At 36.6% G+C, this 23217-nt stretch overlaps 1 protein-coding gene and 1 long non-coding RNA gene across 3 annotated transcripts in view; both read right to left on the bottom strand.

Annotated features, from left to right (window-relative positions):
- The window catches only part of LOC141376510 (uncharacterized), a 151091-nt gene extending 128700 nt beyond the window's left edge, over positions 1–22391 (bottom strand). The window contains exon 1 of the long non-coding RNA XR_012386945.1: positions 19801–22391. This is a non-coding gene — a long non-coding RNA (uncharacterized lncRNA). The remainder of the gene's footprint in view (positions 1–19800) is intronic.
- Positions 2421–18932, bottom strand: pmela (premelanosome protein a). 2 transcript variants are annotated; one of them, NM_001045330.1, is given in 13 exon segments: positions 2423–2742; positions 3460–3547; positions 3633–3838; positions 6157–6259; positions 8802–8978; positions 9080–9637; positions 9698–9958; positions 10812–11132; positions 12310–12471; positions 13949–14089; positions 14344–14490; positions 15680–15775; positions 18755–18829. In NM_001045330.1, coding segments are annotated over 13 exon segments (2466 nt in total). In that variant the 5' UTR covers positions 18810–18829; the 3' UTR covers positions 2423–2591.
- Positions 22392–23217: the final 826 nt, after the last annotated feature.

Below are 23217 nucleotides of genomic sequence, written 5' to 3'. Positions count from 1 at the left end.
ATTACTAAAAATGCCCGGTAACGTCTAGAAGGGATACAGCTGTGGATATCTGCATCAATATAGCAACATTTTTGTGACACTGACTGTACAACAAGAAGAATTAATTGCATTTCTGCAAGGGGTAGATATTAATAAAATGCAACTTAAAGGGTAATTTAATAAATAATAAGAATAATACTCCGTTATAATTACTGTTTTTACATTACTGTAATGGTGGAAAATACTAATAATGGGTAATTTAATAAATAATTGTTGTTAAATTATGGCTGTATCCTTTCTAGCAACAACCAAAATAAATGCCAACACTTAAAAAAATCCTGGTTGCTTTCAATTTTTAAGCTGAAACAATTAATCTTTCGAGTCCATTGAACTTATATTAAGTTAAACTGACTTATAACAGCTTTAAACAGTTAAGTTTGAACATGATTGACTTCGTTTATTAAGTTACAATGAACCAAAAACATTTGCTATCATGACTAATTGATCATGTATTTTTGTACAGTGTAGATGCCTGTATTGTGTATTAAATTACCCATTCTTTGTATTGTATTAATCACTACATATCTCACTCCAACCCTCACAGTAATGTAAAAACAGTAATTATAATTAGAATTATTTATATTATTTATTAAATTACCCATCAAATCTTATTTTATTAATGACTACCCCAACCCTACACCTATAAAAGCATGAATTATTGAACAGTGCCAAAAAAATTATGTTGATGTATTTGCAGTCTTTAAGACATTTACGGCAATGAAGTGATTTCCAAAAAATTGAATACATTTTTTTTTAACTATTACAATAACCTGTAAATATCAACTACCATTTTTAAAAAAATCTTTTGCTAGTTACATTAAAACAACAATATTGAAATAAAACCCCTAAACCCCTTATCCCTTTCAACCCGAGCAATGCCCCTGCTGGAAACAAGACAAAAACTCTAAATAAGCATTATCTGCAGTGTACCCTCTCTAAAAAATACAAGTAAACATCTTAGTTTCATTACTTTGCAAATGCATATTTTAAATGTATTAATATTGATTAACACCAAGGGTCTTTCTAGCACTGAAAGTAAAAAAAAAAGCTTTTTTTACTTGGAGTTTTGTCTTGTTTCTAGCCTAAATATCTAATAATTCGGAAATCTAGAAGCATTTTCTACACAAGATTTTTTTTTTTTAGATTCCAGAAATATTAGGTCAAAATTAAGTGAGTTTTTCCTTAAACCAAGCTAAATAATTTTCTTTCAAACCAAAAACAGGATTATTTTGCTTGTTTAAATGTAAATTTTAAAATAAGTTTGATAGTTTTGCTTGTTTTAAGGAAAAATCTCTTCAGTTTGACTCATTTCTGAAAACAAGAGTCATATTTACTTGTCTAGAAGAAAATGCTTCTTGATTTAAGATGAATTGTTTTTAGATATTTAGACTAGATACAAGACAACTCTTAAAAAAAGCATCATTTGCAGTGTACCCTCTCTTAAAAATGCAAGAAAACTTCTTAGTTTCATTATATTTGAAATGCATATTTTAATTGTATTAATACTGATTAACACCAAGAGTCTTTCTAATACTGAAAGTAAAAGAAAAAAAATCTTTTCTTGCTTAGAGATTTTGTCTTGTTTTAAATATCCAAAACTCAATTCTTTCATCAAGAACCATTTTCTAGAGCAGGGGTGCCCAAAGTTTTTCATATAAAGGGTCAAAAACCAAATATCATTATGAGCCGAAGGTAAATAATACTAATGGTATGATACCAAACTGTATTACATTTAAGGCACCATGGGTAATTTCCTAATTTATTTCATATTTAAAAATAAATATAAAACGTTACTAATCGTATTAACTAATGCAACATAACTTTTAAAATCATAACTTATTGCACTAAAACTTACCAGTGGAGTTCAATGCTAAATACACTCACCAAACTGTATTTGCTCACCAAAGTCTCCGCTCTGTCCTCTATCCTTCAGATATGTTCATTTAAACTAAATGTGACATTTAAAATACTTAATTAAAACATTTATTTTCAATTAACTTTTAACAAACAAACAAAAGATTACATTAGATTTAAAAAGACAATCTCGAAACATTCTTCCTCTATTCTCAGATGGGATGGCGGGCCAAATCAAAGGTTACCATGGGCCAACTTTGGCCCTAGTTTGGGCATTTCTGTTCTAGACAAAAAAGGTCTGTCTGAAAAAATAAATAAATGTTAAAAATACACAAGATTATTAGTAAAATGAGCAAAATACATTTTTTTCTAGATGATTTTGCTTGTTTTCAGAAAAAAAAGTTTTTCCTTGCATGAAAATGCTTTAGATTTAAGATTTTTTAGATATTTGGACTAAAGCAATTATAAAAACATTACATGAAGCATTTTTTGTAGTGTGACTGTAGACCAAATAAAGCAGAAGTATCTGTTTTTACAACATGTGCAACCACCATACTTTATTTGGATTACTCGATTCATGCTGCATATGATATTTTTGCACATGACATTGTTATTACAGTACAATAAGGACCTCTTGTTAGTAGGCTTGTTTAATTCTCTTATGAGGAGACTGTACAGGTGATGCATTATGGCTGTTTTCACACCACGCGTCCCAGCAGAAGTGGACGGCTCTCGGCAGTCGATCTCCGGTTCAGAAAGCTCCACAGCATCGAAGGTACTGAGCTTATTCCTGAAGCAAAACCGCTGCCCTCGCTTTCTTCTCTCAGTGGATGGTACTCCTTAAACCGCCTGAAGAGATACAATTTTTTAATGATTATATAAAAATATATATAAGAAAAAAAATATATATATAAGAAGAAAAAAAAAAAAAAAAAAAAAAAAAATATATATATATATTATATATATTTTTTCTTTTCTTATATATATATATATATATATATATATATATATATATATATATATATATGTATATATATATATATATATATATATATATATATATATATGTATATATAAGAAAAAAATATATATATAAGAAAAAAAATATATATATATATATAAGAAAAAAAACATATATATAAGAAAAAAAAATATATATATGTAAAAAAAATATATATATATATATATATATATATATACATAAGAAAAAAATATATATATAAGAAAAAAATATATATATAAGAAAAAAAAAATATATATAAGAAAAAAATATATATATATGTAAAAAAAAAAAAAAAAAATATATATATATATATATATATATACATAAGAAAAAATATATATATATAAGAAAAAAAATATATATATAAGAAAAAAATATATAATAAATTTATATATATATATATATATATATATATATATATATATATATATATATATGAAAAAAATATAAAAAATTTTTCATCTATTAAAAATGACTTGCGCATCAAAAGACAAAGATTTCATAATCCTCTCGAAATTAGTTTATAAATAAACTTCACATTGTGTATACTATTGGTGTCTTACTTGTATGTAAAAGCAATGGCCGCCAAAGCACAAACGAAAAACAGAACTCCGAGTGTTGCTCCAGCCGTGTTCCTCGATGAGTTTGTGTCTAGAGAAGTATTAAGAGGTCACACTTCAAAAGCAGGTCATGGAAAATACATGTTTAATATGTTTTGGATTGATTTGACACTTGCCTATAGCCACATTGAGCCGTGCGCTGGTCACAGCCAAGCTGACGTCGTTGGTCAGAGACACGTTGATGCAGAAGGTGCCGGAGTTGTTGAAAAACTGTCTGAGCACAATCTGACACTCGGGGGTCGGAGTCACGTCATTACACTGGGTCTGAACTGGGCTGATGCAGTCTGCGTCTGACACCACCGTGCACACTTGATTTGGGAGACTGCAGAGCAAACGAAGCAGAGAAATACCATCGCAGTTGTTCAGTTCAAATTTATATAAGTTCAGTTGTTAAATCAAATTGTGTACAGAGATGTGATACTTAAGCAGGAAAAATTAAATCACAGATTCTGATCACTCAAATCAGATTCAGGCCTTGTTCATACAGTATGTGAAAAATCCAATATGAATCGGATCTGGGAGATGCGGTGGTGCAGTAGGTAGTGCTGTCACCCTACAGCGAGAAGGTCAGTAATGTGGTAACAGTGTGTGAACATAACCAGCTTCTAATGCTCAAAATTAATTATTTCTAGTTTTTTATAAACAGTCTGCAGAAACACGTTGATTGATATTCTCCCTTCATACGTGTCATCAGATGGGGAAAGCCCCGCCCACTAGTAACCATCTCTCCTTCATTAGCATAGCACATTAGTCTTGTTTTTGATTCTGCCACTATGCTGGCACACAGGCATTTGTAGCTCCGCCCTCTTTTGAATCTCATTTGAATTTAAAGCGACAGTCTCCAAAATGGCACAGTAGGGATCAAAGTAGAGGTCTGCATTCCCGGCGGGACCCGACTAGATTTCTTGCGGCGCGGGAATAAATTTCCAAATAAATTGCGGGAGCGGTCGGTGTAAATTGTATTGGAGCGGGCGGTCTAACAATATTGTTTCCGACTCCCGGCCGAGCGAGTACGCGTATGTATGTGTGTGAATGAGAGAGCGTGATGCTTAATTTAGCTTATTTGTTGGTGTCTATGTGTGTGAATAGAGAGCGAGAGCTTCGTGCGGTCAATGTGTGTATGTGTGTGTGTGTGAATAAGAGAAAGAGCTTCAAGCTGTCTACGTGTGTGTGTGTGTGTGAATGAGAGAGAGAGAGAGCTTCATGCTGTCTTTGTGGTTGTGTGAATGAGAGAGAGAGCTTTGCTGTCTATGCGTGTGTGTGAATGAGAGAGAGAGAGCTTTGCTGTCTATGTGTGTGTGAATGAGAGAGAGAGAGAGTTTTGCTGTCTATGCGTGTGTGTGAATGAGAGAGAGAGCTTTGCTGTCTATGCGTGTGTGTGAATGAGAGAGAGAGCTTTGCTGTCTATGTGTGTGTGTGAATGAGAGAGAGAGAGAGTTTTGCTGTCTGTGTGTGTGTGTGTGAATGAGAGAGAGAGCTTTGCTGTCTATGTGTGTGTGTGAATGAGAGAGAGCTTCGTGCTGTCTATGTGTGTGTGTGTGTGTGTGAGAGAAAGAGAGCACGGGCAAGGTGGGTGGAAAATGGGGCGGGTCGGGCAGCGGGACAACAAATGCGGAATATAAGCAGGAGCGGTCTGGTTCAGACTAAGGCTGCTTTCACACCTGTGAATCAGAATTCAGTTGTTCCGAAACAGAGATTACAATTGTTACATTGTTGCTCTTTGCTCTTGGAGCGGTTCGCTTTCACACTGCAAAGTTTGTAATCGGACCAAAAGAGCTAAAACAAGTCACGTGCGAGTAAACTCTCCTCACATTGGTCAGAGTGTCAGGATTTATTCTGCAGCGTCCCGCTCAGCTGTCAGGAGAGGTGGTGGTTTGGTGGTGATTGACAGGGTGCGCGCGTGACGTGTCTGAGGAGAGACGCGGTGGGGAGGGGTGAGAAGGGTGCGCGACGATGCCTATTTGAGGACTGGGAGAGAGATGCGAGACTACCGGGAGATCATCACTCGTTTGTGGGCATCCGGAGACTCGCGAAACTTCCCACCATACTCATAATTCTCTCTTCATATAGCCATATGCCTATTACATATCCATAAAACACTGTGACATAACCGCGCTCGGATCGGATCGCTTTCTCACTGCAATCGAACCGCTCCTGGGTTCGTTTCAATCGAGCCGAGACCACCTCATTCAAGCGATCTCGGAGCGATTACTTTGGCGTGGAACAGAGCGCGATTGCCCTGTTCATATATGCCAATCGAACCGCGCTAACTGGGCAAACGAGACACGTTCTGAAACAAAAGTGTAGGTGTGAAAGCACCCTAAAACCTGCTGGAAGCGTGATTCAAAATTTTGTCCTGCGCAGATCTCTAGATCAAAGCTAAAAAGGGGCAGTTTCAATAAATTATTGGTGGGTTATTTTGAGCTGAAACTTCACAAACACACTGTAAAGACATCAGAGACTTATTCTACATCTCATAAAAAGGGGCAAAATAGGTCTCCGTTATTGTCTTGATGTGTGTAAAAAAGTCAAAACTGTGACAACTAAACTTACAATTGGCTGAACCGTGAAAAAAATCTATATTTCCAAAGTATGTGTATGTGCAGTCTGTAAAGTAAACCATGATGAATGAATATTTACCTTCCCTGACATGTGACTGTGAGATCCACCGCGTTCTGCTCCAGCTCTGTGGCCAGCATCACCACATTATTCACCTCCACAATCTCAACACTCTCTATCCCCTCTGAAATCATAGAAAAAGACTATAATAAACAGTGTATACAGTATGAACAGGCTGTCTTACGATCATTAATATACTATTTAGTGTTTGTAAATTTACACAACAGTCTTTATTAAACACTGTCATTTATTTATAGGTATAATCAGTATAATAAAATAATACACGTGAAAGGCTGATAGCACAGTGGTTCTCAATTAGTTATAGTCCTCAACATTTTGTGCATCTTTTATGCCAGCCCTACATTAATTATAATTTAAAAACTCTTGTTAACTCTAGTTTAATTAACAATTCACATTAATACTCTTTGCTTGTTGTAGCACTGTAGGTCCGCATCTGGGTTCGTTTGACGTTAGAGTTTGGTACGTTTAGCTAATGTGAATGCTGTCTTCTAAACTCGGGTGCATACTTGCAAACTGTACACGAGTCCGCCTGAAATAGGTGGTCTGTGGTACGGTTTGCGCAAACTCTGTTCTGGTTCACTTCTGATATGCATGCAATCATACCAAATAGCAAAAGTGAACCGCCAAATGTGCAACACATTTTAGATCTCATTTCATTTATTCATGCGTGTTTGTCTCTGTATCACCTAACGTTAACTTGGGTGGACTAACAAAGTGCACACACACAGTAATAACGTTGACCTGTATCCTCCAAAAAAAACTTCTGCAGGCATCGCGTGACGTTCTGAACGCTTTTAATTGTTGCAGCAGATAGATGCTAGTCATTCTTTTTATGTTAACAATACCAAAAAATTAAGTAATGACCACAATGTGCATAAATCTTACTATTTTGGCAACTTGGCTTTCGTGGCCATCCATCACCTATCAACATCTGATATATATACATACACACAAACATATATGTGTATGTATGTATGTATGTATGTATGTATGTATATATATATATATATATATATATATATATATATATATATGTGTGTGTATATATGTGTGTGTGTGTGTGTATACACACACACACACACACACACACACACACACACACACACACACACACACACACACACACACACACACACACACACAAACATATATATGTATGTATATATATGTGTGCGTGTATATATATATATATATATATATATATATATATATATATATATATATATATGTGAGTATATATGTGTGTGTGTGTGTGTATACACACACACACACACACGCAATCATATATATGTATGTATATATATGTGTGTGCGTGTATGTGTGTATATATATATATATATATATATATATATATATATATATATATATATATATATATATATATATATATATATATATATATATATATATATATATATATATGTGTGTGTGTGTGTCTATGTGGGCATTACTGGGATTGCATTGGCAGTATTTAAATTTTTATTTAACTGCTATCAATCTTATATTAATAACAAATTCTAGTGTGGAGAACTGCAAGGGCCAGTACTAAGATCATTGATATTTGTGCTATACATGCTACCATTTGCAGACGTTAGAACAGGAACATGGAGGCAGTTTTCACTGTTACGCTGGTGATACCCAGTTCTAGAGTTTGTTTGATGGAAAATACTAGAATAGCCTATAAAAACAACAACTAGAGCCTTCTTTGTAATATAATAAAAAAAGAGTTAATTATTGAACCAAATACAATACCAAAATGTAAACCTCGAATGCTAAAAATTCTGGATGTTCTATTTGGTCATTATCATCAGATAAGGACTTCTGATGTTAGTTGACAGCAAGCAGTCATTTCATTTTACAAAACATACTCTAAGTGTTAAATGAACTCCTGAGTGTTCTTAATATAATCAAGAATGTGACCATTGGACAACAGTGGGTTATGTAGTCAATCAAAAACTAAAATTCCTAAGGGGGCTAATAATACTGGCCGTAAAAAATATTTTAAACAATTATTTTAAAATTGTCTATTTAAAATTGTTTTGTGAAGTAAAGAATGTATGGGTGTTTCCCAGTACCGGATGGCGTAGCTGGACAGGTATTTGCTACGTAAAACATTTGCTGAAATAGTTGGGGGTTCATTCCGCTTTAGCCAAAGGAAAATGAATAAATAAATGTATTAAGAATTGTAATATATTATTAATATTAAGAATATTAATAATATATTAAGAAGTGTATGTATGCTAGTGCAATATTACCCTGCTAAACAATCCAGCTTAAACCACCCTAGGATGGTTGGCTGGTTTTAGCTGGTCAACCAGCCTGGTTTTGGCCATTTCCAGGCTGGTTTCCAGCCATTTCCAGTCTTAGCTGGTCAGGCTGGAAAGTGACCAGCTAAAACCAGCTTGACCATTCTGGTTTAAGCTGGACATAGCTGGTTTTAGCTGGGCTCCCAGCCTGGCTACGCTGGTCAAGCTGGTTTTAGCTGGTCATCTCCCAGCCTGTCCAGCTAAAACCAGGCTGGAAATGGCCAAAACCCCTCTAAAACCAGTCTGGTCAACCAGCTAAAATCAGCCAACCATGCTAGGCTGGTTTGAGCTTGATTTTTCAGCAGGATATTGTTCAGGCATTCATAAAAAAGTACTCACGGACAACTGTAAGAGTAGTAGAGAAGGATCCATAACGATAAACCATACAGCTGGCTTCTGCTGGCAATTCTGGTGCTTGCCGCTTTGCAATGATTAGCGCGGCCTGCGTTGCTTCAGTTCCTGCCACCAATTCGGCTTCCAACTCAGTCACTGCTGCCTCAGGGATGCTAGTTACACCTGTTAATAAAGAATCAACGTTAACAGATTAAACAGATCATGCATATTATCATTTCTGGACTCCTTCATAAAGCTATGGTCATCTATATGAAGTAGTTCACCAGTGATTGCGTTGGCTGCGTCATCGGCTTCAGCAGCGGCTTCGATAACTGTGTCTTCTGCAACATTAGCGACCACTGCATCTCCAGTCGGGGCTGCTGGTTCAAGAGCCGTCTGGACTGAGGTGGTGTCGACCGCTGCAGCAGCAGCTTCTGGGAGAACTGTGGCTGCCAGATCGATCTCAGCTGCTGGAGCTTCGGCTGCAGGTTCGGCTTCAGTAACCGCAGGTGTAGCTAATGCATCTGTAGCAGTGTTTTCAGCTTCGGCTGCAGGTTCGGCTTCAATAACCGCAGGTGTAGCTAATGCATCTGTAGCAGTGTTTTCAGCTTCGGCTGCAGGTTCGGCTTCAATAACTGCAGGTGTAGCTAATGCATCTGTAGCAGTGTTTTCAGCTTCGGCTTCAATAACTGCAGGTGTAGCTAATGCATCTGTAGCAGTGTTTTCAGCTTCGGCTGCAGGTTCGGCTTCAATAACTGCAGGTGTAGCTAATGCATCTGTAGCAGTGTTTTCAGCTTCGGCTGCAGCTTCGGCTTCAATAACTGCAGGTGTAGCTAATGCATCTGCAGCAATGGTTTCAGCTTCATCTTCGGCTTCAATAACTGCAGGTGTAGCTAATGCATCTGTAGCAGTGTTTTCAGCTTCAGCCGCAAGTTCAGCCTCAGTAGCTACAGTTCCTTCAACCACAGCAGTATTGTCCGCTTCAGCCACAGCATCAGTTGTGTCAAGAGTGTCTGCTAGGTCAACTGGATCAGTTTCTGCCACTGCTAAGTCATTAGCAACAACAGTGGCATCGGCTGCAACTCCCTCCTCTGCATTGGGAATGACATCAACTGGTTGAGGAGAAACTGCGACCACAATGGTATCCAGTGCTGTACCTTCATCTGACAAAAGGAGACAGCACCAAAATCCATGAATATTTTTGGATCCAAATGAAAATTTCATTCTAAAAATCTTTGCAGAACTCAAAATTAAAGGTACAGTACGTCATTTATTTCCACTAGAGGGCGGATATTCACAAATAAAGATAGTTGTATTATGCCGTGACCGGGATCCGCTACCCCGATCTGTTCCAGGACCTTGCAATTTACAAATGAAGCACTGGCTCTGACCAAGTATGGAATCATGGGAGTTGTGGTCTTCATTAATAGCGTGACGTGGTACGAAAGCAGCAGATCTTTTATTATGCCTCAATCCACCGCTTCCTGCTTGTGATCATGTGGAAAAGAAGCAGCACTGTTTTATCAGACTAAATACCTTTTAGGCTTCTGTTATAATGCTACCCTGTGTAGTCTAATGAAACACACAACATATTAAAGCCTTGCTGCTGTTGCCTAGAAAACCAAACCGGAAATGGAGTGTGTGTGATGTCATTAGCATAAACATCCAGCACACACTGTCTCAGTAGTTAAAATGGATAATTTCTCAGGATTTTAACAGGCCAGTTTGGGTTGCCAAATTTATTGTGTGTGTAACCCACTTGATGTTCAGCTCCAATCCTGCCTCCAATTTTTCAATGCTAATTTCACCCTCACGCTCCATTATGCTAACATCACAGCTCATTAGACAACTTTTCACCTCGATGAGAAATTTTGTTGCGATTTAACAACGTGTAACACGAGATCTCGTCACACCTCTAGTCAGCAATATATATACAACACTGCTCTAGTGGGTTTTGGATATTGTCATGAGAAAATCATACATATTGCACCATGAACGTTGATTATAAAAATGTACCTGTGACTGGAGCAGGAGGATCAACGGTAACTGCTGGAGTTGGATTGACTGGGCAACCAGTAGAGATGGCGGCCATCAAAATCACCTGTGGCCTGAAGGATCCGGGCGTGAGGTATGTGTGGGTTACGGTAGTTTCCCGAGAGATCAGAGTGCCACTATTGTCACCGAAATCCCAGTTGAAGGTGATGTCTGAGCTGCTGAGATAACTGCTGGGGTCGTGCAGATTAATGCTGAAGGCCACGGCTCGGTTCTGGATAAAGTTTTGGTCGCCCTGGTTGATGTCACCAACTTGGGACAAAGTCACTGCAAAGGGAATTTGGTCTAGAGAGGAAAAGCACATGAGCAATTTCAGTGTTATGGATCTGTGATATTTGCGGTAAAAACTTCAAACATACTCTAAATTTACAGCAAATGCATATGTTAACAGTATACTGAAGCATGTTTATATCTTACAAAACGTAAAGTAAAAAATATCTCTCAATGAGATTTATATTTTAAAGGGGACCTTTTATAAAGGGAATGTTTTATAACTCAGACACTAAAAAAACGCCCTTTGAGGCTTTGATCCTGATTGTGCCATTTTGGTGACTGTCACTTTAAATTCAAATAAGATGTGCTCTTTTTAAAAGAGGGCGGGGCTACAGATGCCTGTGTGTCAGCATAGTGGCAGATTTAAAAGGATAGTACATGTATGTAGTGGTGTCCCAAATGGCACACTAATGTTTTTTTACTAAGCGGAAATTCAAACCGTTTCCCTGATGACGTTTGACGGTCGCCAAATCAGTGAAATAAACGACCGAATTATCAAATAATACCTGCCGCGAGTATTGCCGCATTCACCACCGGGAGGCGCTATAATCACTCTCATAGGAGAATTTTGCTTTCACCATCCAAAATAAATAAAGTTATTCAACATGTGCGCCCATAGCTCCGCCTCTTCCGCTACGCAAGCAAACCTGCGGTCATTGAGTGCGTGAAGTGTCCATCATTACACACTTAATTTCAGCGGCTGAATGAGTGCATCATCCGGGTAAATAAAGTGCACTTATTATTTTTTAGAGTTTTCAGTGTGAACACACTACTTACACTATTTATACTACAAAATGGCGTAAAATAGTGCATAAGTATGCGATTTGGGACGCAGCTTAAATTTCTGTGCTAATGAGGGAGAGGTGGTCACTAGAGGGCGGGCTTTCCGCCTCTGATGACACGTACAAAGGGAGAATGTCAATCAAAGCGTTTCTGCACTGTTTTTATCAAGTCTGATTGTAAAAAAAACTAAATTAATAAATGTTTACCTTTAGAAGCTGGTTAAATTCACAGACTGTTGCCACATTACTGTGTTTAAACCCCTTATAAAAGTGTTTTTTGCATTATAGGACCCCTTTAAATGGGTTATTTTTTAACGTATAAAGGTTAATTTATTATTTTTGGGTGAACTATTCCTTTAAATGTTGTTCTAAAGGATGCAGGAAATTTAAATCTATAAACAACATACCAGTGATGGAGAACTGAGTGGATACATAACCAAGGGGAATGAACTTGTCTTTGCCGCGGCAGTGGTAAATCACCACTTCCATGCTGTAAGAACCAAGAGGCACGCTGTTTGTGTCAATGCTCAGCAGAGAAGAAGGACCATCAGCCACCTGCCAGTATTTTCCTGAAACACAAGAATATGAGTCAATTTACTTTTCAGATATTTCCCAAGTGATGTTTAACAGAGCAAAGATGTTTTTCACAGCATTCCCTATTATATTTGTCTTTTAGCTTGGCTAGAATAAAACATTTATTTAATTCATATTAATTAGCCCCGCTTAAGAAATTGTTATTTTTGGATTAGGTCTGTCTGAGGTATTGGGCGTGGCCAAAGAGCTTAGAATGACCAAGAGGCGACACTCAATAGAACGTTCCATTGCAACAGCAGCGCCCAGCAACAGCCCGGATTCTGCCATTTTGGGGTGAAAGCGATCGGCTGTCCAATGGATCTTATTGCTGTCGCGATGGAAAGCAGCTGCTTTGTTTTATATTTATTTATTTTAAAAGCGCATTGAAGCTGTGATACAACCTGAAAGACGACAATACACTTACTATCACAATCATCAGACTGACACCCAGTGGTTAAACTAGGTATTGCAGTAAAAATTCAACACACTTTTTCAACAGGTCCCTCCACCAATTACTCAATGTAAACAAAGGTAGCCAGATTGACGACAGGTGCGAGCGCGCCTCAGCTAGTCTATTGAGCCTAAAATATATCTACACACAACAAAATAAATCTTTCAATGTAAATGATTTTTTGTCCAAACCATCACTTGAAGTTTCTATTTTCGAAATGGTTTCTAGTTCTCGCATAAACTGCTCTGCCAACGATCACCTCAGGTACTGATTATGTGCATTTTTGTTTGGACATGCTATTACAATGTATGATGCTCAACTAATGTTTACGCTTGTAATATTAATATTATTTGCTAATTGAAAAACCACTTTATATCAATTTGTTATATTTCTGTCTGTGCCAATAGCCTAGTGGTTAAGTGCACAGACATATAGCACCATGGTGCTCAGGGTGATCAGAGTTCGATTCCCGGCTCAAGGTCCTATGCCCATCATTCTCCTCTCTCTTCTCCCAATGCTTTCCTGTCTGTCCTCCACTATCCTATCTCAATAAAAGCCCTAAAAAAATTCTAAATCTGCATCTCATTTCAGAGGATGCTGCTGTCCTGCATTTGTGGCGTTTTTGGTCACGGATGCATACATCGAGTCAGCCTTTATGACTGAAATTAAATACAGTGCAACCCCCCAGGATGCTGAAATATAATTGGGTAAACTGTTTTGGTCTCTATAACCAGCCCACTGCCAAAGACAGACATTGTGACAAGGAACGCACTGACTTTAGCATAAACAAATATCTTCACTTAGCATGTTTCTTAAATATCTGCAAACATATTATGGTACTAGCACCTTGCAAAATAATGAGTAAAATATTATATACTGTCATCATGGCAAAGATAAAATAATTAGCTATTATAATTAAGTTATTTTAATATTTAAAAGCATAAATGTTTGTAAAATAATTAAAATTCTAATCATTTTGTTGTCAGCTGTGTATGAAAGTAGAATAGGATTTGTTTTCTGACCCCATGTTTTCCACACATAGATGAAGCGTGGCTTTTTGTTGGAGGTCCTGTTGAAGGGTGTCCTGTCAGGAAAAACGCCGCTCCAGTCTTGAGGGATGCTGGATTCAGGATACACAGACTGGCCCATAGTATATGATGTTCCTGAACACAAAATGATTACGCTTTTGTCATTTGTAAGTTCATTTTAAAAACTTTAAAAATAAAATAAAAGACATGCAAGCTCTTATTTCTTCTGTATATTTGTATACTTAGTATATTTGATGTGGATAATTGTGACCTATATGCATAGTTTACATCAAGATCTAAATCATGTAAACCATTTTTAACATTGCATCTATTTTCTACAGAAATCAATAGTGGTGGAGGGAAAAAACAAAGTCAAATATTTGACAAACCATTTACAGTGCAGTTTCTGGCCCACACCACCTGTCCATCAGGGAGAACCGTCTGGTTCTGCGGGAAACGAACATCGATGTTGAAAGAGGCTTTTGCTCCAGTCAGTGTTGGAGAATCACTTCTGACTTCAAACGTCACCTCGCCACCTGAGGAAGAAAGGATTTAAAGAGGAGAAACAGGAAAAAGGTACAGTGGGAAAAAATAGCTTTTACTTTGCATTTATTTATTATTATTATTATTTTTATATATATTTTTGGCCTTTTTATTAGATAGGACAGTATTGAGAAAGGAAGCGAAGTGGGAGAGAGAGAGAGAGAGAGAGAGAGAGAGAGAGAGAGAGAGAGAGAGAGAGAGAGAGAGAGAGAGAGAGAGAGAGAGAGAGAGAGAGAGAGAGAGAGAGAGAGAGAGAGAGAGAGAGAGAGAGAGAGAGAGAGAGAGAGAGAGAGAGAGAGAGAGAGAGAGAGAGAGGGGGTAGGTTAGGAAAATGTCGCCGAGCTGGAATTCGAACTCGCGACGCCCTGACGTGCTATTGCACCATATGTCGGCGCGCTAACCACTAGGCTATTGCGTCGACTACTTTACATTTATGATTGTAACAAAAATATATATTTTTTAATTTCATTTCAAGTTTATTTGAATAACACTTTTGACAATAGTTATCGTTTTAAAGCAGGTTTACAAAAGGTGCACATTATTGCATTACAATCAAAAACGGTTATGGTTATTATAATAAACATCACTTAATTAGTTACTAATAACTTTAATTAACTAGTAACTAACAGATTTCACCAGTTAAAGTTATAGATAAACATGGTTAACCTGCAGTTATACATTTTTTTTTAAATTCAATGAGAAAAAACATCTATCAAAAAATAAAACTTCAATCAAAAATAAAGGCTAAATATTTATTTCTTAATTATTTCTCTCTTGATTTCTTCAATTTTTTGCAATAAAAAAGACCTTACCTGACTTAACTAACCTTGAATTTAAGAATGTTAACATATTAATATTGGAAAACAAGACAAAATGTATGTGTGCCAAATGTCCTTACAAATATAGTAGCACATTTATTTTAGTATTGTCCATGGGACATCTTTTGAGGAAAATGGCTCATAAATAAATAGTGAAAATGTAAAACTGCAGATGTGAGAGTTGGGTTTAGGGGAAAAGGACAGGACATACAGTATAAAAATAATTAGGTCTATCTATGCGAAGTCCCCATAGAGATAGCTTTAGTTGTTTTGTGTGTGAGAGTGAGAGAAATTTGAAAACCCCTTGATGACTTTATGCCAGATTTTTCTAAACTGTACATTAAGCAGTCATCAAATACTGTACCCTTCCAGCAGTCTCTGTATCTGGGGTCCCCGTCCCTCCAGACCGGATACATCTGTGAATTCCATGAACGATAACGTGCAAATCGAGTTCGGGATTCTGCAACCAGGAAAAAAAAGTGAAGTTGGTCTCATCTCCATGGATTAAAGTCATTAGGCAAGTCACTGTATAACAGTAGTTTGTGCAGTAGACAATTAAAAACAAATATTGCTTAAGGGAGTTAATAATATTGACCTTAAAATGGTTTTAAAAAAAATTAAAAACTGCTTTTATTCTAGCCAAAATAAAACAAATAAGACTTCCTCCAGAAGAAAAAAATATTAGGAAATACTGTGAAAAATTCCTTGCTCTGTTCCCAAACGTAATTTGGGAAATATTTGAAAGGAAAACTAAATTCACAGGATAGAGAATAATTCTGACTATGATCATTCTTAATTTACTGTTCTGTGCTCTTCTAGATGTTATGGAATGATAAATATTTGAGACTGAGGTTGGCGTCATAAAAGTTCACGAAGGTCTAGGATGAAAAAGCATGTGAATGTGAGGGAATAGATCACACGACCTCCACAATCCCACTCAATCCCTTTCATGTGACTTTCAGCTGAGCGTCTGACTATAATCCGCACTGCTGGAATGAGCTCAGATCCCACACAGACGCTCAACCTTCCCTTTAGACTTCATATTTTCATTTACCCATGTTTTTTTTTTTTCAGCCAAATCTGTATTTCAAAAAAACAACAACTACCTGTTGCTAGAGCCATGCGTTACAGTAGTAATCATTAAAAAAATTCCCAGTTCATCTTAAATCTTTTACGACAGGCCTCTTTGAGGGTAAAGTCTAGAAGGGATACAGCTTTGGATACCTTCATCAGTATAGAAATAGTATATTGTTTGTGACACTTTACAATAATAACTATTTTTATATTACCGTGAGCGTTTGGGTTTAGCGGTAGATGTTAACCAAATACAAATTTTATGTGTAATTTAATAAATAACTTGAATAATACTCTGTTTGATTACTGTGATGGTCGGGTTTAGGGTAGACGTAGAAATTAATCAAATACAATTGATGGGTAATTTAATAATTGATATGAATAATTCTGATTAATTTCTGGCCGCAGATGTATTCATTCTAGCAACAACCCAACATTTCTTAAAGTGTAAAAGTACTGTTTCTAAAGCAATGCAAGCACTTTCCAGTTTAGAAACAAACTTTTAGGGTTGGCCATTAATAAAATACAATTCAGGGGTAATTTAATAAATAATATTAATAATTCTCATTAACTTCAGGCCACAGCTGTATCCCTTCTATCAACAACCCTCTGCAACCCTACAGGGCACTTATTAAAATACTCTTATTAATATTAAAATAATATTAATATTTAGAAAAAGACCCTGGAGTGCTGCTGGGGGTTGTTATAGGACCTCTAAACTTTTATGACTTGAAATTAAATACATTGTAATCACTCTTAATTAAGTTACCATTCATAATTCTTCGCCCAATTAAAGGTTAAACCGTTAAGCTCAACAATGATACGGTTTTCAGTTGTGGATATTAGTTAAGTCAAAGTTTGCACTTATTGGTAAAGCGAACACAAAATGGCTGCAGTTTAAACTACACTTATGAACAAAACCAAGTGTTTGGTAAATTTTGGAATTCAATTTAAGATCAATTCAATCCCAATGTTTGGGTTGGGAATTGTCCAATTTGGGTTGAAAAATATCCCAGCATTCTGTGAAAAGTGTAAAGCACTCCAAATTCCTTTCAATGCAATTTAATTACACGTCTACATCCATCTTTTAATAATAAAAAAGCATTATGGCAATTGGTTTAAACAAAAAATGAAAAAACGTAATCAAACAAACACTTTCTACACTCTAAAAATGCTGTCAAATACAGACAAAGCCAATGTTGGGTTTACTTTTTTCAACTAAATATAAATCACTCTTCTTAACTCAACATTTGGGTTGGTTTGTCAATATTTTACCCAACATTGGGTTACAAGAACCCAGCATTTTTGAAAGTGTACAAGTACTGTTTCTAAATCAATGCACCCATTTTCCAGTCTATAAATAAACATTAAGAGTTTAAGGTTGGGGTAGACATGAATAAAATGTAATTAATGGGTTATTTAATAAATAATACAAACAATTCTTCAGACCACAGCTGTATCTCCTCTAGCAACCCTCTTTGACCCTTTATAACACATTGAAATACTCATTGAAAAAGACCCTGGAGTGCTGCTGGGGGGTGTTACAGGACCTTTAAACTTTTATCACTTAAAATGAAATGCATTGTACTCAATGTCAATGAAATATAACCATTCATGATTATTTGCCTAATTAAAGGTTAAACCGCTAAACACACTGATGATACGGTTTTCAGTTGTGGATGTTAGTTAAGTCAAAGTTTGCACTGATTGGTAAAGCGAACACAAAATGGCTGCAGTCTAAACTCCATTTAGAATGTCCTTTCTTGTTGATAATATTATGGGAGTTATCAAACTGCTTTTTTAAAGCCAATATTGGGTCAAATACAGACAAAGCCAATGTTGGGTTTACTCTTTTAAACTAAATATAAATAACACTTCTTAACTCAACATTTGGGTTGGTTTGTCAATATTTTACCCAACATTGGGTTACAAGAACCCAGCATTTTTAAAGTACACAAGTACTTGTTTTAGAAACAGTACTTGTGTACTTTAAAAAATCCAACCATTTTCCAGTTAAGAAACAAACATTTAGGGTTGGGGTTGGGGTAGACGTGAATAAAATACAATTAATTGGTTATTTAATAAATAATACAAATACCTCTTGCTAATTTCAGGCCACAGCTGTATCTGTGGTTTGTTGTGGTTGGTTTGTCCATATCCGACCCAACATTGGGTTACAACTTAGGATTTTTTTCATTGTTTCTAAAACAATGCAGCTATTTTTCAGTTTAGAAGCAAACCCTAACTCAAAAAAAAAAGTATATGGTTTTATTTGCATTCATTTTACTGATTATACTTTCACCTTTTATCCATATTATTCCATCATAACTTTTTTTTTTTGTTAATTAAGAAAAGGAACACTCACGTGAAAGAGCTCCTGATGCGAGGCTGAGGATGAGGAAGATGAGAGATGTCCACATGATGACCGCGTGCACTGATGACCACACCAGCACTGATGAAGAGATTTCCTCCAGAGACCCAAGATCCCGCACGCTCTTCAATATCAGCCCCCCCACAGTGGATGACATCATCACAGAGGCTCCGCCCACAGCCTGAGGTGTTCCCACAGATGACTGTGGCTTAGGAATGCTTTACACTTTTAAAAAAATGCTGGGACATATTTCAACATTAATTGCACAATTCCCAACCCAAACATTGGTTTGAAATTGGTCTTTTAAAATTATTTAAAAAACTAACCCAGTAAGTGGTCATGTCCCGAAAAAAAAAGGGGTTGAAATAGTTTAAGTCACAAATTTATTGATTGAAAAGTGTAAAGGTCTCAAGATCTCACTAATTATATAATGTTTCTAACTGTACAGTATATAAACTCACCGGCCACTTTATTAGGTACACCTCATTAGTACCAGGTTAGATCCCCTTTTGCCTTCAGAACTGCCTTAATCCTTTGTGGCATAGATTCAACAAGCTACTGGAAATATTCCTCAGAGGTTTTGCTCCATATTCACATGATAGCATCACGCAGTTGCTGCAGATTTGTCGGCTGCACATCCATGATGCCAATCTCCCGTTCCACCACATCCCAAAGGTGCTCTATTGGATTGAGAACTGGTGACTTTGGAGGCCATTTAAATACAGTGAACTTATTGTCATGTTCAAGAAACCAGTCTGAGATGATTCACGCTTTATGACATGGTGCGTTCTCCTGCTGGTAGTAGCCATCAGAAGATGGGTACACTGTGTTCATAAAGGGATGGACATGGTCAGCAACAATACTCAGGTAGGCTGTAGCGTTAACATGATGCTCAATTGGTACTAATGAGCCCAAAGCGTGCCAAGAAAACATTCCCCACACCATTACACCACCACCAGCCTAACCGTTGATACAAGGCAGGATAGATCCATGCTTTCATGATGTTGACTTGAAAAATCAATTTTTTGAAAAATGCTGACATGTTCAATACATATTTCCCCCACTGTATATACCCAATGCTAGATATAGCTTCATTTAATTTAGATTCTCCTTTTTCCCTCTCACTTTTACACCGTAACTATACAAGAACACTGTCATGATGACGGATCTGCAAATGTTCGTAAGCCCCGTCCTCTACACGTCTTCATCTTGTGATCATATATGGATTCTGCAAGAATAAGAGTCCATTCATCGATGAGGGAGATGTTCATGTCTGAGAGTCATATTTGCTGGCTGATATCTGTTAATATGACCCAGAGCTGCAGAGATGGAGAGTCACAAGATGAAGAAGACGCACAGACCGCTCAATGATGCTCTTTCATCACTGTTCTCCTTCACCTTCATCTATTTCTCGTCTTCATTCTTAGCATTCTCCTGCTGGTATTTGTGGTACGGTCAGTGGCGTCTTTCCCAAAAAATCTCTGCACTCAATTCAAATTATTGAGTACAATGAACGGGGGATACTGCTTAAGACTAATAATATAAGGAAATATAGCTAGGTCAGTTGGCATTTCTGTGTGGAGTTTGCATGCTCTCCCCATATTGGTGTGGGTTTCCCCGTACAGTCCAAACACATGCGCTATAGGTGAACTAAATTGGTCGTAGGGTATGAATGTGTGTGTGAATGAGTGTGTATGGGTGTTTCCAAGTACTAGGTTGCAGCTAAAAGGGTATCCGCTGTGTAAAAAAAAAAAAATGCTGGAATAGTTGGCGGTTCATTCCACTGTGGCAAACTCTGAAATAGAGACTAAGCTGAGGGAAAATGAATGAACAAAATAATAATAATAATATAAAATGTAAAAACTGCATAAATACTATTAGCCCCCTTGAGTCAATTTGTTTTTCGACTTGTGTATGTATTCGACTTGAATTTCACAGGAGGGCGAATAATTTTACCTTCTACTGTATAATTACAAGGTTTTAAGCAAAAACCAATAGCCACATACAATATTACACATCAAGCAACCTCTCAAAGCATTATACAGATGCTTCATAGAGTTGCAAAGAAGTGTGTGCTTCCTATGTAGTAAAACACTAGTTACAAATGCAACCGTAGTACTAAAAAAAGTGAAACACCCCTGAGGTTAAAGAGGAAAACTCCTCACATGAGCTGAACAACGGTTATCTCATAACCCGTGACGAGCCTGGAGCCGTTCAAACTCAAGCTCACAGCCTTTATATACGCTGTCGATGGGCTAAGAAAGTCAGATGTCCGGAGAAAATGAAAATATTGTTGATACAATAGAGCAAAAACGTGTTGAAAATTGTAAAGTCACTTGAACTGTTATGTATTTTTCTTTTATTAATTAAGACAATAAACAAAGGAAAAGTTATTTTACTTGAAGTAGTGAGTTTTTCTTTGTGTTGTTGTATTTGTCTTTTTTGTTGTGGTTCTTTTCTCTCCTCTATCTGCCGTCTTTCCGAAAGGTTTCATCATGAGCGCACAGGTGCGGTAAATCAGGTGCCGGTGTGGCGTGTTGGTGAAGTCCATTTAAACCGGAATGGAAAATCGTTTGGAAAGTCTCCTCTCTCCTGGCTTGTTTTGTTTATTTGTGGAAAGCTTGTGTTGTATTTGCTCAGTGATATTGTGGAATTTAACGCTGAGTGTCGAATACCATTAAGCTCAATGTACGGACACACATGTGATGAGGGGGGAGGTAAGTGAATGCTGTTTAATTTGTTTTAATTTATGTGCAGGTAAGAGGGATTCAAACTTAGCTAGTTGCAGAGTTCAGTATATCTCGTTTAAAGATAAATGTCAAATAAATTTGACTACGTTATTTCTTTGGTCAATCGTCTTTGTTGTTGTTGTTGTTTTTTCAATTGGAGCTGAGACTCTGGGCTCCTTCGTTTTAGAGGTGTCCTATTTAATCAACTTAAATTTAATTTATTGTTACAGGTCTGGCTTGCTTTGTGGAGCCGTGCAGAGTTTAGAAAACAAAACATGAAAATTGGAATAAAATTGACGCCACTTTTCTATAAATATTCTTTGTGTGTACTTAGAGAGGTTTTGTCTTGAAATGATAAAACTTAAAAGTTCGTTCTTTACCTATTTAACAACTAGTTCAATAACTCAAAACATAGTGCTTGTTCAATCTAATTTATAATGAGCTGAAACGACAATTCTTGACGTTTTTTTTTTTTTTTTGAGACAACCAGGGATTAATTTGTGCCTAGACACGCCGGAACCTCATTTTACCGATCCCCCTCCTCAACTGCGCCCCTGCCCCCGTCCGCTGTTCACTTTCACCAGCGACTCCCCAACACTCTTTACTTTCGTCTGCGACAACCCCCCGCGAAGAGCTCTTTGAGGAGTTGCGGCATATTTTTAAAACTTTTCGCAATGGACAATTAGAAGAAGGATCATGCTGCCTTAGTTCATTTAATCCCCTGGCTGACCAAAAAAAAAAAAAAAAAAAGACAATCTTGTAATTCGTCCTCCACAGAAAAAGACAGACTCTGTTTCTCAATTCCAAGAACATTGCGTTCTTGTGAAGACTTGTCTTGCAATGTTACTTCGGAAGAACGAACTCGGGAGACCATGAGAACAGAGAACGCTTCCTGTGAGAAATGAGATGCTGCGTTCTTCCTAATGGTCACATGACCTTCACACGTTTTTAACCAAAAGTTATTTAAACATTTTAGCATTCATACAACGATTTATTGTTTTTCCCCTTTTCACAATATATACTACGCACAAAGACTTTACAAATATACGTTGCACAATATAAAGCAGATTTTAGTATAAACTTCAGCAAAAAATACCCTTTATGCCTTTATTACGATTTTTATATTAATGTTATATTACCGAGCAGAACTGACACGCACCCAAAGTGAGATGAGGGACATCACAGCTACTGACAAGAAACGTTTAAAAATATCATACACAGCTGCTGAAAAAGATCGCCAAAGCCAAGAAAGCGCATACAATTGCACAAACTTTGATTTTGCAATGCTCAACAGAGATTGTCAAGGAATTATTTGGAGAGGATAAATCAAAACAACTGGTCATGGTATCACTGTCAACGGTATCATACGGTCAAACGCTGCATCGAAACAGTGTCAGAAAACGTGAGGAATCAGTTTTGTGCGCGACTTCGTGTTAATAAAAGCATAACAAATAACATGCAAGTATTAAATTGTAATTGGCTATATTTTTCCCTTATACACCAGTGTGAATGCTGATATTCTTGTTATTGAATTTCAAATAGGGTCAATTTAAAGTTGATGCTTTGCTTTTATATTATTTTGCTTTTATATTTTACATGAGGCTATTATTTGTGCATAAACATATCTAGAAATAGAAATAAACATATTGATTGTTTGAAAAAGACATTTTTAGTCATCATTACTGCAAACTTATATGAGCGATAAAATCTTTAAATGTTGAGGGGGGC

Source organism: Danio rerio, chromosome 11 (assembly GCF_049306965.1).
Source record: "Danio rerio strain Tuebingen ecotype United States chromosome 11, GRCz12tu, whole genome shotgun sequence".
Classification (NCBI taxonomy): domain Eukaryota; kingdom Metazoa; phylum Chordata; class Actinopteri; order Cypriniformes; family Danionidae; genus Danio; species Danio rerio.
Note: the sequence above shows the minus strand (reverse complement) of the source record. Positions and strands in the feature narration are given on the sequence as shown.